The 18,215-nt window shown below is 39.2% G+C and overlaps 1 protein-coding gene across 4 annotated transcripts; it reads right to left on the bottom strand.

Moving 5' to 3' along the window:
* Positions 1-7,906: 7,906 nt before the first annotated feature.
* Positions 7,907-17,214, bottom strand: ZNF770 (zinc finger protein 770). 4 transcript variants are annotated; one of them, XM_068946353.1, is made up of 3 exons: positions 17,113-17,185; positions 16,436-16,556; positions 7,907-12,075 (listed from the first exon to the last, which is right to left on the bottom strand). In XM_068946353.1, the coding sequence occupies exon 3, from the start codon at positions 11,931-11,933 to the stop codon at positions 9,816-9,818; it is 2,118 nt and encodes a 705-aa protein (XP_068802454.1). In that variant the 5' UTR covers positions 11,934-12,075; positions 16,436-16,556; positions 17,113-17,185; the 3' UTR covers positions 7,907-9,815. The 4 variants fall into 4 exon arrangements, with proteins under 4 accessions (XP_068802454.1, XP_068802453.1, XP_068802455.1 ...); XM_068946354.1 differs by having other exon boundaries at positions 7,913-12,075; positions 16,436-16,502; positions 17,113-17,171; XM_068946352.1 differs by lacking the exon at positions 16,436-16,556 and having other exon boundaries at positions 17,113-17,214.
* Positions 17,215-18,215: the final 1,001 nt, after the last annotated feature.

The raw sequence follows: 18,215 nt of genomic DNA, 5'->3' as shown, positions 1-18,215 counted from the left end.
CTTCTAAGCAAACATTGTGCTAGGGACAGAGGGTACCCCATATGCTGCTGCCTGGTCACTGCAGCAGAGTAACGGCAGTTTACCTAGCTCTTTGATGATTTGGAATTACACGGTGGCTGCTGTGACAACTGCCTGAAATCCAAGCAGCCAGGGCAGCAGAGCTGTTGGAGAGTCCCCTAACAAGATGTAATTGAGGATATTGGAAGTTTCTTGCCTGAGTGGAGAGTGTGCTCCCTCATTGCTGAGGATCTACTGGCAGCTGACCTGCTGTTCCACCGGTAAAAGTTGAAGCTAGGCCTAGAGTTCCAGTGCATGATGTCTCCCAAGGCTTTGGTGTGCTTTATTTCTTGATCATGATGCCGGGGTGCATAGACCTCTTCCTTTCAGTCATTGAATATAGCTGTACTTCTGCTCAGCTGTAGTTGCTACTCTTTTCTATTCATGTTGAATGCCTCTAGTGTTTTTTTTTGGACCTTGTGGTCCAACATAACTCAGAGGCAAAGGGAATGTCTACATTCCTTTTTCCAAAAGTGATCTGTCATTGTTCTGACAGTGAATTCATCTGTATGCAGAAAGGGAAAAAGGCAAGGCAGAGAGGGAGACAGCTGCATTAAGCTTTCCCAGTGAACAACTTGGAGACTTAAAGGTATCTAGGTGGTTGAGGTGAGTTAATAAGAGTCGTGCTGCTTACGATGAAGGTCTAGATATCTAGAGTGCATCTCACTGGTATACGATTTTTTTTTTTCTGGCCTAATACAATTGCATTATACTAAATACATAAGCTTAGCTTTAGGGGAAGTATCTAACTACACATTGGATACCTCAGCTTAGGGCAGGTGCATCCCAGCCTGAGTGACATAAGCCATCTGTTTAGTGGCCTTTCTGTGAAGCAAGACTGTAAGGCTCAGGAGACTTCAGCTCTTTAAAATCAGCTTTTATCTCTAGCTTCTTGACATTTACACATAAGCACAAGTGTTTTGAGAGGTATCCCTCTGAGGATCTCCAAAATGGAAAGCTCCAGACATGAGAAAGTTCAATAGGATGGTCTCATCATGCATATTTACAAACTTGCACATGCAGCTTTTCTTTTAACCAAAGAAGGAAAGTGACTATAAATGCGCAGCATTTTGAGGTATTAATTGCAAAGCTAGATGATAAGTTTTGAAAGGAGATGGTGGCATGAAGGGCATGGAAATGGAATAATACATACACTATTCAAAGAAGACCAGGAACCTCTTCTGTCTCTTACCTGTTCAAATGATACATCAAATACTTTGATTTTACCTGATCTCAGGTAAATAAAATTCAGAAAGCTTTTCAAAAAAGATCACATGAATCTTCTAAGATGTTAAAAGTTTATTCCTTATTCCTTTGGTTATGATATATCTTTCATAGCAGTTAATGTTCACATAAATTAAATGTTCTGCCTGTTCATTATAATTTTAATTCAATCTCATCATATTGCTTTTACTATTGTATTTATGTGCATTCTTTTGCTCCAAGACTCTGTTACTGTGTTCATCTCATTAAATATGGGTACCCACTCAGTAAATATGTGTACTTTCAAATATGTGTACTTCCACTCAGTAAATATGGGTACTTTCAAAAATGATGCCTCGGTTTAGTAACAGATGCTTCTTAAAATATTTAGAATTTTAAAGTGTAAAGAAGCCGTCAGTAGCATTCTGATTTGTGTATAAATATTTATTTAGCACACGTTCTGGCCAATGTACTGCCCTTGATTTTTGTGCAAAACTTACAGTAACTTCAATGGAAATTCTGAGCTCATGACTAGAGAAGAATATGGCTAATTCAGCAACCCAGCTGCTTTTGTATCCCAGAATAGCAAGCAATGCCTCCAGTGAAGGAGGTGGGGAAATGAGCCTTAATATCCTTCCCAGCTTTCTGTTGTTGGGGACACGTTTGGCTACCAGATCAAGTTAGAGCAGTCTTTGGGCTATTCTAATTCTCTTCAGAGATTTTTAGCGAGATTCCTGTCAACTGGAGCAAAACAGTGGTAAGAACCTAAGAAGCCAGTGGCCACTTCTGAGCGCTCCAAAAATATATGCTAGAAATCCTGTGGGAGGCAGTTATGTGATAAATTTCCTATGGGGAAATTTCTTTCTAGATACATAGCACAGCTTATCCTTTTTAAATGTATAGTTTTTAGCTTTTCAAAAATTTCTTCTTTTCTTGTTTAGTATTTACTTGTACTACTCTAGCTCTCCCAGAAATCAGGAATTAGTAGCAGAAATACTGTATCTAGCAGGAACTCTTCACTGGTAGGAAAATCACCTAGACAACCTCTTAGTAAGCTTCGTAGAACTGTTAAGTCTTACACAACGTGTGAGTAGAAAAAGCTGTTCAGCTACTCCCGTTATCACAAAACATGATAATATTTCAGAATGACCTTTCAAAGTAATATGACTTTGGTTTAGTTATGTATATAACTGGCTATACATAAGCTCAAATATCCAAAGATAAGACCTCATAAGTTTAAGTATTTAATTGAATATATTACTCACATACAACTACATTCAAAATCATTACAGTTGCAAAATAAGCACGCTTTAAGAAGCATCAAGCACAAAGTTTCCAGAGCAAGTTTAATTTGCTTTTTTGGATATGCATTATATTGTTCTAAATGACAGTACACCAAGCAGAGAGTTTTCTGATAATGAGCTCCTCCCTGTTAAGTGTGCAGCTCTATATATCTTACCTTACTTGCTGCATGCTATTCAAGTGCTGTTCTGAATTACTGATTTCCTTTGTTCTTTTCTCAAGGAAAATTATTAGCTATATTAGCTGAGTACTATGCAAATATTAGCTAATTCTATTTTTACAAAATCTGTAGAACGGTAGTATTGTCCCCATTATAATGAGGGGAGATTGGAATGAGCTTATGGTAGGAAAAGACTCAATGACAGCTGCTTAACTTTAGATGCAGTGCTTTACAGTATATTGTAAATTCAAGTACAGTGTCCATTGACTTCAGCTGAAGCTATAAGAAGACAGTACAACTACAAGTCACAGAAAAGGTCTTAAGCTTGTTCCCAGAAAGAGAGGAACAAACACTTAGTGACAAATTGCAGGAAGTCTTCTTCATATGTTTTGCTTAACATTGTGTTAAGAACTTTTCAGCAAAACTAGGGAGAGGGTCTAGTTTTTAGAGCAACATTCAGTCTTAGCAGACTTTCCCTTTCTAGTTTGGCAAGTTTCATGCCATTATTATACACTTGCTTATAACAGAAGGCAGTTCTACACTAACATCCAGATTTTTGTTCTCAGCTATTGGTAAAACGTGTCCATGACGTTTTCTTCGGCAGCTCTGTGTAATATCAGGCAAAGAGCTAATTTTTTTTTTGCCTTACTATTTGCTTTCTGCGGATTCCTAAACTCTGTATTATAAGCCTTAATGTTTTTTGGCTGTGTATTAGCCAAAATGACATCCAGTATCAAAAGATAAAACAAGGCTATCTTTCTTAACCGTCTTGACATCATAGGCTCAACTTTTTAGGGAAGCTTTTCACCTTAGAGAGCACCTGAATTACATATACCCTGAAGTCAGTAACCAACTCAGGTGGTTTCCTACCATCCCGGTCAAAGGAGCTCTGAGGTGCCTTAGACAAAAAAACCCAATAAAATGTATGCTGCTTGATGCGTTTGCAGAAGCAATGCTAACAATTCAGCATTGCAAGCGTTGTCCCTCCCAAGCTACAAATCCACAGCGTCAATCCCCCCCCCAAATATTAATGTGAGATATATCTGTCTGATGGAACTTCATTGCTGAAATGAGATTCTAAGACAAATCATTTCCCTTCTACTAGTGCCAGCATGAGGAGTGTTATGAAAAGTTAAATTTATTTGCAGAATCACTGGAAAAGTAGATGCTCAAGCACATATTTCTCACAATATAAGAAAAAATACAGATTGTAGAGAAAGCTGAAGCTTTTCTAGTACACAGCATAAAACTTACCAAGAGAGAACAATTCTAAGATGCTGAGAGGTATCTCCAGTTGTCTTGTAGCTATGCACAGGATTTCTTAACAGATACCCACATACAGCTTTCATCCTTACCTTTGCCCATATTTTCTAGGCTTTCAGTAGGCATTTCCATTAATATGGCAGGATTTTAAGAGAGAACAAAATGGCAGTAAAACAGCACACTTACTGAAAACAGCAAAGTTGATACTGGGGTAATACTGAAAAACAATTTCTTAACTTTTAATAGTTTCTCTTATTGAAAAAAACAACTGTGACATAAACTAAAACATTACAAAACAAGTATTTATAGCTCATTGGCAAAAAAAAAAATTTTCCCTGTGGAAATTGCAGTATCAGACACGTTATTGGATGCCTGAGGGAATTCTTACGATTCTGTGCTCTCTGCCTTAGTAGCTGCTATTCTTAAACACAGAGTATAAAATACAAGATAAAGTGCATTACAGCAAACCAGGTTGCCAAGATACTAATCCAGGGTAGCTTTCAATGTAATGAAAAAATCATAACGTGTTTCGACTTTAGAAAATAACTCCAAATTGACTGAGACACTTGAGGTGGTCTAGCAGATTTCTGCTCAGTTTAATAGGACTGTATCATTACAAATAGTAAGCTCTCTGCTCAGTTGTATTTTCATGATCCTGTCTCAAAGTCAAAATAAATACAAATTGAGGACATCATCTGAAGTTCAGTACCTCAGCTAGCTAGTTTGGAAAACACATACTAACAACCAAAACTTACACATAACAATGCAAAGTTGCATACCAGAGTGATTCCTTGATTTCTACAGGGATTGAATCCAGTAAATTAGCAGTATAGATGGGAAACAGAGCCTGGGTCAGTGGTAGTTGGCTTTTTTAGCTTAGGAATAGTTTTGTTATTGTTATTTTTTTATAGCAACAGTGACAACATAATACTCTGTTCCCTTCCTTCACTATGTCAGTAAGGCACATTCCAGTGCCACGTCCAGAGAACTAGGCAGAGGCAAAGCTGGATAGCCACCATTTCCATATGCTCTTACTACCCTAAATATCCAAGCTATGTTCAGTGGAGAAGGACATGTAGCAGCCAACATCATAACTGTCAGCTTCTCAAATCCTCATGCACTGTTCCTCATACCACTCTCTGAAGTGTATGGTCTCAAACTCTCTGATCCTTCAACCCCAAATATGGGCCTCAGACCTCCTTCACATATATACCTCTCAAGACCCACATCCCCCATACCTAACCCTCTAACTCTATTTAGAAGTCCCACTCTCATTCTCCACACCATATTCTGCCTCGTTATCCATACTTCTCATGTACAGCCCCACAGCTTTCCTTCCTCACACTCCACAGCAGTCAAACAGAGAATCATGGTGTTTTTTGGCACTGGTGCCCAGGCACTGTTTTGCATGCCATGGCAGCACATGTGCAACAAACAACTCCATGACACTCCATAAATCACATATGGGTATCACAGATCCATACTAATTAGGATGATGTACAACGGAAGGATTCCAGTGAGTAGAAAAAAAATAAAAAGCAGCATATACAGATTAGAAGTCAGGTGCTTAGCAGAATCAAGTCATGCATTAGCAGACCCAGGAAGCAAAAAAGAACTGGAATAGGAGAGCACATAAGTTAAACAGCATTCAAAGATCGGTGATAACTCAGAGGGACCTAATGGCACTGTGATGTTAGAACAGTGGTTTCCAAACAAGGAAATCAGCAACTGTTGTATGTGATTTTCTCGACTGAAGACATTGATTAATCCTTCACTTTCATGAAATCTGAAGATTCACTGTTTTAATAGAAGAAAATTTGAACAGAAGCTATTTAAAAGCTGCTTGACAGAACCAGTCATTTTATGAAGAAATACAATTAATATGCTCAACCTGGAAAAAATGTATATGCTGGCATTAAAAAGTCACTTCTGTAATTTAAATTATCCTTATAATCACTGCCTCTCAGATGCATCTCATCAAACCATAAAACCAGACTATTAAATTAAAACTTGCACTTTAAAAATTCACAATCCTTGTGCTAGGAATATGAATATCAACCTCTGCAGTTATTCAGCAGATTCGGGCATTTTGAAGATTACCACAAGGGGCCATTAGAAGAACCAAATCTGCAATCTTTATTGATTTAAGAGTGATCCAGCTGTACTTAGATAACTGTTACTCAAGTAAGCTACTGTTGTAAGATTATGACTTTCAGAGGTTTACATTTATGCTACAAGGCAACCAGGAAAGCTACCATTAGATCCATTAGGTCTCATTATCTTCGTGCCTATTTAGCTCTTCTTGTTGGCTCTAAGCATAATAATGAGACCAGATTACAGTCAAGTAAGAAACCAAACACTCAGTGAGATGCAGCTATAAAAATGGTGAAACAATTTTCCCCTGTTTGTGATGGCTTTTATGTTTTTCTGTTTAGGCTTTTTCCTATACATACATATTTTGCAAAATTTTGGGGGGCTTTCTGCAAACATTGCAAAGTTAGCACAGCAACCATGTAAAATCATAAGCATGTTTTTAAAGTCACCCATAGCCACATTTCCTAGACAGAATACGAATTACGTGATCAGTTAGTACTGTAATTCCAATGAAATTAGTATTGCATACTTTTTTTGCCATTAAAAACAAAAAAACCCTTTTACCTTTTTTCTAGTTGTTTTAAAAGATTTGATCCTTAACACCACATAGAACTTCCTCAAAGTGAAATCACATTCAGTAGTGCTAAACTTCCCTGGGGAAACTCAATATTAACATAAGAGGACCCACTGTGTTCTTTTCCTGTTTACAACATGCTTTGGTTCTGCATATCGCATTTAAAAAAATCCACTACCTCACAGAATAGTTGAGGTTGGGAGGGACCTCTGGAGACCATCTAGTCCAACCCCCTGCTCAAGCAGGGTCACCTAGAGCAGGTTGCCCAGGACTGTGTCCAGAGGGCTTTCGAGTATCTTCAAGGATGGAGGCGCCACAATGTCTCTGAGCAACCTGTTCCAGGGCTCAGTCACCCTCACAGTAAAAAAAGCTTTTTCTTAGATCCAGACAGAATTTCCTGTGTTTCAGTTTGTGCCCATTGCCTGTTGTCCTGTCGCTGAGCACCACTGAAAGGAGTCTGGCCCCATCCTCTTTACACCCTCCCTTCAGCCTCTCCTCATATAAGAGATGCTCCAGACCCTTCATCATCCTAGTAGCCCTTCGCTGGACTCGCTCCAGTAGCTCCACGTCTATCTTCTACTAGGGAGCCCAGAACTGGATCCAGCACTCCAGATATGTCTCACCAGTGCTGAGTAGAGGGGAAGGATCACCCCTCTCAACCTGCTAGCAATGCTCTTCCTAATGCAGCCCAGGATACCGTTGGCCTTCTCTGCCACAAGGGCACTTTAGTAGTATCAGATTGTTACTATTAGCCCTCAGCTCTTTCTAACAAAACAACAGCCAATCTCTGTGCCATGCCACTAAAGAAACTTCAAACACTGATGGCTTGAAGTTGCCTTGAAGCATTATGTAAAATGACTAACATTCTAATGAACAATATGAAGTGTTATTTAAGTATCGTTAACATCAGGAAAATCACTCTAGCTGAAATTCTCAAAGGTACTTCGATAATTTTACTATTGACTTCAAGAGACAGAATTTGAACCTTAGATTGTTTTCCCTAACACTTAGAGCACTCTTCACCCCTCTTCAGTTGGTTTACACTAAATTCCCCAAGAATCAGGAATTTATACTGGCACAAACTTTTGTATAGGAGCAGAGTCAGATGAACAAAACTGCCCTTGCTGCTCTTCTGAAATCTCTTAAGATCCCCATGGAACTGTTGTTTCCAAATTTATCGGAGAGTAATACTTCCTGTGTATGTCCATTCATCCCTCCAAAGTGACCCCTTAAGAAAGGAACTTACTCTCTTTAAACATATTTACATTTTATTTTTATAGCAAAACGTTGGAAACAAAATCTATTTGTTCTAACATGCAAAGTGTTAGTTACTTTGACAACTAGTCTTCAACTTTTCTGCATATTGAATGCTCTGCAGTTTCAAAACTCTACTTTGCACATAAAGTGTACAATAAAAGTAAAATATAAATAAAATAGTTTATTACAAGTATTTTAAAAGAGCTCTACAATACACCTTCAAAACATTTTATACAGTGTTCTGTCTTTCAATATGAAACAATTCACATAGGGAGAAAAGAACCTCAATGCACAGCTATAGTCAATCTTAAGGTACTGAATTAGCCTGTCATACAAAGATCACAGTAACTACAGACTGTTTCCAAGTATTTTTCCTGGTTTCAGTCTCTCTGAAGATGGGAAAGAGTCACATGTAGGAAAATAAAATAAAAAAACCCTTCACCCGTCACTTCATTTATACTGAATACTACAGAGCTTATGCCACAACAAGACCTAGATAAAACACTTCAAAAATTAAAAAGTCAAAAACAAGTTACTTAAATAAATATTGATCTATTTAAATAGTGAAAAGAATGCCATGTATCTTACAGTTATGTTAATTTAGACACAGAATTAAAACTTTGTGTTTCAACGATTCAGAAGTTGCACAACAGCGGAAAACATACTAATAAAAGGTAGTTTTTTCAGAGGAAAAAAATGAATTTCTTACTCAAAATGAATAAAGTTCCACTAAATTTATAGCTTTTGCCAACCCCATGGGCACAAGAGGCAAAGCCCTCCACTTACCAGAAAGTAAGTATACTTACAGATTCTCTTAATACAAACGGGAATTAATTTGAACTAAATGTCATTTTCAGTTTCTTACACTTAATGTAACGAGAATATGACTTTCTGACAAAGCTGCGTGTCATAGTTATTATCACATCTTAGAAAATTTTTCTGTAACTGGTGCAATATGTATGCTAGAAGGAAAGCAGACCAGTACTCGGTGAACAGACAGTACGTGTGTGCAATAATATTAATTTCTTATCCTCTTGCAGCAAAATACTTCAGAACTGACCAAAAAACTAGAAAAGGCAAGAAGTACACTAAGAAGAAGAGATAATGAAGTGGTGAAAGGGATGAACTGATCATAAACCTTAGTACTTTAGCATGTCTACTCATACTGTGTCATAAGGAAAATTACCTAATTGCTCTATATAATCCATAGATTTCCAAGCACATTACAAAGCAGTAAACATTTTTCTCTATTAAGTGTTCTATATTGCTACATAAACAATTTTTCTCATTAGACTTTTTCTGCTTCAGTTTTTTCTTTTTTGAATCTTCTCAGTCTAAAAATAACCATCAGTTTTTAAAAAAGCACAAACTAAACAAAGCAAGTGTTCTTTGTTTGCAACATCTAGGAAGGCAGGAGAATGTAAAAGGACCATTTTTCTGTATGCTGGGAATTACCTTTTTATCTTTACTTTTTGATAGATATCATTGGACTGCATACTACCACAAAATACTAGACAGGAAAAGGTATAACGTTTAAAATACCTGATTCAGAGAGCACTGCACATTGCCACAACACTAATAATGCAGTAACAACGTGCATTTATAAATCCCTTTAAAGAAAAGAAATGTATAATGGTTTTTTGTTCCTTTTTTTTTTGTTTTTACCATAGTCTCAGATACATCACAAATCACATCAGGTAGACAGTTTTGAAGACAGTAAATGAACTTTTCTTCAGGTCATCTCCATAACATAAGAGAGAACTCCTTTCAGTCAACCGTTCAGTCAATAGCAGCCTTTTACTAATTAGGTAACCAAAATGTTTGACATAATTTAGTGGGACACTATCAATTTTTGATGAAAACAATTTCTCTGGTGGCTGCTATCCTACTCAGTTGAACTGATGTTTAAGCTCTCTTTTTAAAGTGAGTAAGGTGATGCCTTTTCAAATGTGGGGCCTGTCTAAAATTTTTACCACAAACTGAACATTCAAACGGCTTCTGTCCAGCATGCATTAGATAATGTCTTTCGAGCTTAGAAGGTGATTTAAATGTTTTAAAGCAAACACTGCATTGATATAATTTCTTAATAACTTCACTTTTTCCTGAACCTTCAGAAACATTGTAACAATGACTGTAAGGGCTTTGCTCTGTTTTCAGGGATTTACTGCACAAATATGGCTGTGCGTCTCTACTGCTGGTGTCCAGAACAAAGTCCCCGGGCTCAATTTCAACTTTGATTTCAGCTGCTTGATTTGACTGAATCAGCACAAAATCTTGAAAGCCAGATGCTTGTGAAGGTCTTTGGGAATAACCCACAGGCTGAGAAGACTTAAATTCAATGTGATCTCCCTGATGATTGAAAAGTTTGTTCAGATTTTCAAATTTCACCTGGCAAAGGGGGCTTTTACAGGATCTCTTTTCAGTATGGGTGAGCTGATGTCGTTTTAAGTGAGCTGACTGTCTAAATGTCTTCCCACAAACATTACAGCCAAAGGGCTTCTGTCCTGTGTGTATAAGATAATGTCTTTGAAGTTTGGATGAAGAAGGAAAGATTTTTTCACATCTGTCACATTTACACACTTTGTGTCTGTTATGTATATTTTCAGTAGGAGCTGAAAAAGCACAGTGAAGTACTTCTGGATTATCAAAGAAACCATCATCTGATGACCCATAAAAAGCATCATCTTTATTATGCACTGATTCATCGACGTTTAACATTCTTTCACCAGTAAGCATACCTTTTAAGTTAATTCCTAACTCGTGATGTTGCAGGTGCTCTTGCCAAGGTAATGGCACAGTGAACGCTCTTCTTTTCTTATTACTAATCGCCTTGTGCATGACAAGCTTGCTATGGCAGTCCTTGAAAGGTTTAGTAGAAGCACTCTGATCAGAACGCTGATCTCTAGCTGCAATCGGGTCACGACTTCTCAAGTGACTTGACTTAATTCTTTTTCTGTCAGGCAGAGAAGAATTTGATGCCTTTTCTCCAGCATGCTTCAGCTTCATCAAAATCTTATTTTTCATGCTGACTTTGCGGCTGCACACTGCTGTACCATTATTTGAACTTCTGCCATCTCTCAGGTAAAAACATTTGTGCAAATTCAGAACCTGTTCTGTTTCAAAACACTGCTCACACACTGGGCACTGGTAGGGTACAATATAAATAGAATGAGCATCATGAGGGTCATTCTCTTGGGACTCGTAAGTATCAGCATTCTCCAAACTATCCCTCTTTCCTTCCAATGAGTTTTGTGGTCTAGAATATTTAAGATTCTTCACTTTGTATATAATATTGGGGTAGGTCTTATTTCTAGCGTGGAGCTGTTTGTGCTTCATGAGTTTGCTCTGTATTTTAAACCCCTTCTGACAAAAACAACACTGAAAAGGCCTTTCTTCTGTGTGTGTGAGCTGATGGATTTTTAAGTGTGTTGACTGTCTGAAAGATTTACCACATGAAGAACACTTAAAGGGTTTCTGACCAGTGTGAATAAGAAAATGTCTTTGTAGTTTAGATCTTGATGGAAATGTCTTGTTGCATGATTCACAAGCATGAGTTTTCTTTCTCCTTCTGGTACTACGTAGATGATCTGCCTTTGGGCACTGATGCAGCATCCACCTCTCTTCAGTTGCAAAAGATTTCCGGCAAACAGAACATCGAAATATGCCACAAAAGGCCCTATCTTGCTTTAAATCCACAGGTTTTTCTGCTTGCTTGATATCATTCTGGTAATTTTCATTATGAAGCTGCTGATGTTTAAAGAAAGTGATTAAGTTTTTGAAGTTTCTGTGACAAACAATACACTTAAAAGGCAGGTTGTGAGTTAACTGATGCCTGTCCAGATGGACTAGCTGTCTGAACGTTTTATGGCATACATGACATTCAAATGGCTTTTGACCAGTATGTATCAGATAATGCCTAGCTAATTTTGATGGAGTTTCAAACTGTTTATAGCAAATGTCACAAACATATGGTCTTTTCCTGGGTATCCTGTTAGCTGTTACACACTGCTGAACTTTCAACATTTTTAAAGAACAATTACACCTTGCCTATTGTTAATTTCTTCAAATAAGTACTTCAAGTGAAATCATCAATTCCACACTAAGATGGAAGGGTGTAGAAGCAGCAGACTTTCTTAGGAGAGACACTCTTAAATCCCACAGGTCCCTAAAATAAGAGAGAGAGTATTATTTTAGCCTACGTTAATACATAATTGCCTAGGTTTGTCTCACTTTCTACCTAAGAGACCAACAACATCTGAATTAGAATACGTTTAATTTAACTAAGCTGAAAATGCTTCGTACTAACAGCGTAATCGCTCATTATGTTACATGAGATGGAAAAAAGGGACTATTTTCCAGAAGAAAGAAATAAGTTTAAGTCGTCTGTTCTGTAATGCAGATATTTTTTAAACCTGCATGTTACTTCCAAATCATATGAACTTCAGCTACGTTCTGATATTTACATTATTTACAGATAAACATATCCTTTAAAAATATACTTACTGTGATGTACTTCTCCCTTACAACAGTAATTCTAATTACCAGATAAAATATTTATGAAAATGAGAGAAAGAGAACAGAACTAGAGATTCTTGGACTTCAGAAATAAAAATGCAGTGTATGTGAGAACTGAAAATTAACAATAGACTGAAACTAAACACAAAGAGTTACTATTCACATTTCTGTATCTTATCAACCATCTCCAGAAGAAATGGTACTGTAATCATTTTTGCTTTTATCTCAAAATGGCAAATGCCAGAACCAGTCAGAGTAACAGACAGTAACCATTAACTATTACCAGGATGAGGATGGCCACTATCTCTAAAGTAAGGAGCACATGGTATGTTCACTGTATCGCAACTGAGCTAGAATTTCTGAGTTGTGGCATTCACTGATGTGTATATGCTTAAGTCATCACAAATATAAAATAATAAAATCAAATAAAACAATGGGGTTATTTTAAATCATGATAAGGAATGCAGTATCGATAATGCAAAATCATGCAACAGTTGGTTTTAAGTCTCCTTGAACTGTCAATAGTCAGAGCGCACTTAGGCAAGCTACTGTGTCTCATCTAACGCGTAATGACTTGCGAACAAGAAAAAAATAACTCTTGATGCTCTCAGTTACTTGCAATTTTATTCAAATGTTCACAGAAACAGCTAAAAAGGACCTCAAGCAACCATTTAGTCCAAGCTTTCCACCGAGAGGCCAGCTCAGATCTAGACAACCTCCAAAATGTTCTCAAGAACTTTTGCTGAAGGAGCTTTTTTTTTTTTTTTTAAAAAAAAAAAAACATCACTAGGCTTCCTGCTCCAATGCTTTGAAGCTTTTCCTCATACTCAGCTGAACCATTCTTTAATAGAAAGGATTTTTTTGTCCTTTCCCCTAGGAACATGGAAAATTGAAGGATGTTCTCTGTAACAACCCTATGAATTCAAAGTCTCCTTTCTTTCCTCTTTTCTTTCCTTTTTTTAAATAAGAAAATTCTAGTTTTCTAACTTTTGCTTTTAAGTCTTCTTTTCTGAAAAAAATGATCACTCTTTTTCATCTCCTCTGGAGTAATTTCAAATGGTCATATTGTTCCTAAATTGGAGCACCTAAACAGATTAAATATTCCAGGCCACAGGAGTAATAAGAATAAAAATACCTCTACAGTATGAGCTATTTCCCCTTATTAAAAAAAAGGGAGAGGGGAAGCAAATTTTAAAATAAGCATAATAGATCTTGTAATAACTTTGAGATACACAATAAATGATTTATAACTGTAATTTATTAATTATGATTTGATACCGCAAGTTGTGTATTCCTTCTACATATCAGCATAAGATATAATTTTAAAAAAATTGTTTATTCAGCGTCTCTAAAAGCCCTTCCTCTTGCCAAAGAATTGATGTTCCTAATTAATAAAAATTCAGAGATAAATATCTGAAAAGGAAAAGTCCACTCTAAATTATTCCACAGAATAAAAGCCTACTACAATTTAACGCAAATTATGTTGAAAGTCAACAATGTAACATTGACACAACACAAAAGACTGAAAATATCTGGTGAATCAAGCTTCTCAGATGTAATGGAAAGAAACTTAGTAAACTAGTAGGATCTTTCCAATAGATATGACCTTATATAATTGTTGGCCTTATTTAATAATGCTTGGATGTACGCTTTAGAGGCAGTAGTCCCTACACTGTGGAATTCTCTAATCTATCAGAATTTACCAGTGGAGTGGAGCAGCTGAGAAAGTCAGCTTTCTCTGTCCTGTTCTCTCTTCTGACACAATTTTACCAGGCACTCAGTTTCAGCCTTCTTTTTGCTGAAGAAGGTGCAAGACTGCCCATAACAATGCTCTTAAGAGATCCCCTTTTCCTGCCAGTTGCTGTCACATAACATGAAGGCAGGGAGTTGACAGTAAGGATGTAACACCAAATGCTTTCTAGCCTGTCCTGGAGCAGAGTTAGAGACAAGGAGTCTGAAGAAAAGAGCCTATTTCTCTGCTCTGCTGGAACTTCCTTTACAGCTAAGGTTCACGGCAGCCTCTGCTAGGAGGGAATGAAAATCTCCTGAGAAAGAAGTACTGTAAAATTTTAAGAATTCCAGTAAAGATACTGTCATACAGATCTAATTTACACATCAGGAAAGTGCTCAAATATCACAGTGACATACAAAGAAAAAAGTCCAAAGTGAGAAACAGCCGTGACATATTATAAAAGGGATTCTATGTTTAGCTTATGAATGTATTAAAGATTCTATCTGGTGAACGAGGAAAAAGCTCTGTAGTATAAGGTGTCTAAAGCAGAGTACTGCTTTTTGCTATGGTCTTCTGCCTGTGAAAGCCTGAAGGTTCAGATGAGCTGAACTTTATGGGACGCAGGGAAAAGAGAATGCAGCTAAAATGGGTGTTATTGTGTGGCCTAAATATATTTTCAAATCCTATTTACTAAGGATAGATTTCTCCACATCTATTTCAGGGTGATCTGTGCCCTGCATATCTAAGGAATAAACATGCTACTGCTAAAGATCAAAAAACAGAAGGCAAGCTTGGAATATTCTTGGCTACCAAACCTGGAACTACACAAGCTTGTCCCCATTAGAGTCAGAAACATGTACTTTCCTATGTGCTAAGGTTTTACTTTCTGGACTAGGTGCAATTTAACATTAAATTGATAGTACTTTTCATCTTGGCTGCAAGGTCATGCAGAAAAATAGGATCAAGAAGTAATGTAGGCCACTGAAGGTCCACAGGAGATCCTCCTAAAACTAGTATTGTTTAATGATTAAATAAAGATTATGTTTATTAATTTTGTGGATGACAGCAAGCTGAAACAAGCTGAAAAGCATGATGGAAGAAAATTCTGAATTTTAATCCTTCACTGATCAAATAAAGCTTGGGGGGAAAAAAAAAACACAGAAAATGTAAGATTTTCTGTTCAGGCAGGAATAATCAACTGGAAGGGGAAAAACTTATGAGGTAATAGTTATACAGAAAAGACCTGGAGACTAAGTGGAACAGAGGCTTTATATGTCAATAGTGTTTGTTATTTTTTCACAACAGCATGCCATCAAACCAGGACGTATGAACAGAATTACAGCTTGAATGGCACATAAATATTCCGTACTACTCAGTACTGCTCAGGCCTCAGCTGGAATACTCTCTCCAGTTTTGAATACTACCCTTCAAATTGGCTCATGTGCGTGAACTAATTGGAAAGAGACCAGGAAAGGGGATCAAGAATGATCACAGCTTAAATACATAACACACAGGAAAAGATTAAAGTAGCTGGAAACGTTTAATCTAAAGAAGAGGTGACCTGGTAAAAACAAATCCATAAAAGCCAGCTGCAAAGGATAAGTTGTTCCCCATGTCACTTACAGTTATGACAAGAAGTGAGTTCAAATTATTGCACAGAGAATTCAAGTACGTTATTGTCTTTACAGTTACAAAGGTTTTCTTCATGAGCATACAAATAAGTCACGTAGGGAGACTGTACAACCTCCAGCACTGGAGATCTTCAAAAGGGGCTAGACAAACATCTTTCAATTTCCCACACACATACTGCTCATCCTGCTTTGATGCATGGGAATAAACACAAGATGAACATTCAAGCTTGTTTTTCTATGACTCATTAACATACCTAAAACAAGCCATTTAAGAATTGAAAATACATTGTGTTTCCAATTTGCCAGTGAAGGAGTGTTCCAAGTTGTTTTTAGTATATCTGTAGACCCTTAAAATACGCTAATGTTTATAGTTTTCCAGACACAAACACAAGAAAATTAATTATAATAATAAACATGTGTGAAGAAACACAGCGTGCCTCTTGTTACGTTAACTACAAAAGGGACAAGTGAAAACCTAGCTGCTGATGGACAAAGTACTTAGCATGCAACCTCGATAAGAATCTGAGCACTGAGACAAACATGTTGTAGCCTGGATTTCTTCACCAGCTTTCCTACCGAAAAACATAATTATTGTAATAGGGAATAACGTTGACCAGCAACATAATCCCCCCCCCCCCAATACTTACAGGGAAATCAACAAGTGTTACTGTCCCTCAAGCTAACGCACCTCCTGGGTCCCCACTTTCCATGCATCTTTCAAAACGTGTGATGAAGCAAAAACGAAATTAAAAAAAAAAAATCCACAGACTAGGAAAAGAAAACGGGACAAGTTTTAAGTACAACAAGCCTAAATGCTCTTTAAACAGCTTGAGACGCCTGGCACAGACTCTTTCCACCCCAAATGGATAAATCCGGAACGCTTTTCCCCCAAACCAGGCGCAGCTGAGTTTAGTTAAAATACTTGAGACCAACTCATGAAGCGGCTCCTATGGGAAGCAGACCGCGAACGGGCAGACAACCAAGGGCAGCTTCCCTCAGCGCAAACCAGCGCCCTCCGCTGAGGCCGCCGCGGCCCGGCCCGGCCCGGCGCCCCGCGGCCGCATGGCGAGCTCTGCCCGGGCAGTGCCGCCCCCACCAGGCCGGGACCACAAGCGGAGCGGGCAGGGCCCGGCGCCCCGGCCCAACGCACCGCAGGGCGCTCAGCGGCTCTGCCCCACGCGGAGGGGCCGGCGCAGCTCCCGCGGCCGCCGCATAGCCCAGGCCAGCGCGGAAACGTGGCCGAGAGGGGGAGCAGGAGCCCGGCGGGCAGCGGTTGGGGTTGGGGTTGCGGGGGGAAGCGGGGACGGGACAGGACGGGGACAACCTGGAGAAGCAGCGACCGCGCCACCACCTTCCTCATCCCTCCCGAAGTTGCCGCTGCCTAAACTCTTCCCCCCGGATGGCAGCGAGACGCCGCGACTGAGGGAAACCCGGGCCGGAGCTTTCCGTTCCCCCCGCGCAATCCTGCCCCGCCGCCGCCGCCGCCGCCGCCGCCTGGGGTGCCCCCCCGCCGGGCCGCAGAGGCCCGAGGAGGGAGGTCCGGGCTCGGGGAGGGCTGCGCTCATGGAGGCAGGGCAAAATCCTTGGCCCAGAGCGCTGAGGGCGTCTTCAGTTCCGATTTTGTTTCTCCCCTGCCGCTCCTGGTCAGGCGTTTGCCGGTGGTGGACACCCCGCTCCGCGCAGGCCGTGCGCGTTGCGTTCTGTAGCGTCGCGAAGGCAAAGCCTCCTCTCCCTGGGTGCGGGGCGGGGGGGGGGGGTCTTCTACCAAAACGTACCGAGCGAATTAAACTGCTCCGTGGTCAGCAGACCATAAAAACTACACCTCATGGCCTAGAGGTTTGGGCAGAGACACTTTATTTTTAATTTTTTTTTTTTAAGTCTTAAAAACCCCACAAGAGGTACTGCTAGCCTTGGATGTGCAATACTGTCAGAGTCCAAAAGTCTTTGATCCAGTTCTTGTAGATATTCCACATGTGGAGCGTGTAATGTTTAATGCCAGATTTACTTACTTGAAGATGCTTGACTTGCCTGGGGTTTTGGTTTAGCGGAGAGATTCAGCGATAGACTGACAGCACAATAGAAAGGTACACTTAGCAGAATATAGCGACTGCAAATGCAGTGGAGTCACAACACAAAGGTGAGCCCCATGACCCATCTCCATCACATGCTCGCCGTATCGACGCTGGGCACCCCGACCACCCGGGGAGTACGTGGGCTGAAGCCAGCTCGAGCCCGTTGCTCCCTTCCGAGCTCTCTTGTTAGTCGTTCAGTTTTTGTACCCCGTGTTGGGCTGAGCCAGCACGTGCTCCCCCCATGCTAGTGCAGCTAACTCAGGGAGACATTCACGCTCTTTTGGTGAATTTGGGGGAAAAAACACTTACAGAACCAGTTGACCTATGCAACTGATATAGTCATTTATCTAAAACA

This window comes from Struthio camelus, chromosome 5, assembly GCF_040807025.1.
Source record: "Struthio camelus isolate bStrCam1 chromosome 5, bStrCam1.hap1, whole genome shotgun sequence".
Taxonomy (NCBI): domain Eukaryota; kingdom Metazoa; phylum Chordata; class Aves; order Struthioniformes; family Struthionidae; genus Struthio; species Struthio camelus.
Note: the sequence above shows the minus strand (reverse complement) of the source record. Positions and strands in the feature narration are given on the sequence as shown.

What these genes read in the sequence shown, in the direction of transcription:
- ZNF770 (XM_068946352.1), bottom strand. Translation starts at nt 11,933, where the DNA reads ATGTTGAAAGTTCAGCAGTGTGTAACAGCTAACAGGATACCCAGGAAA.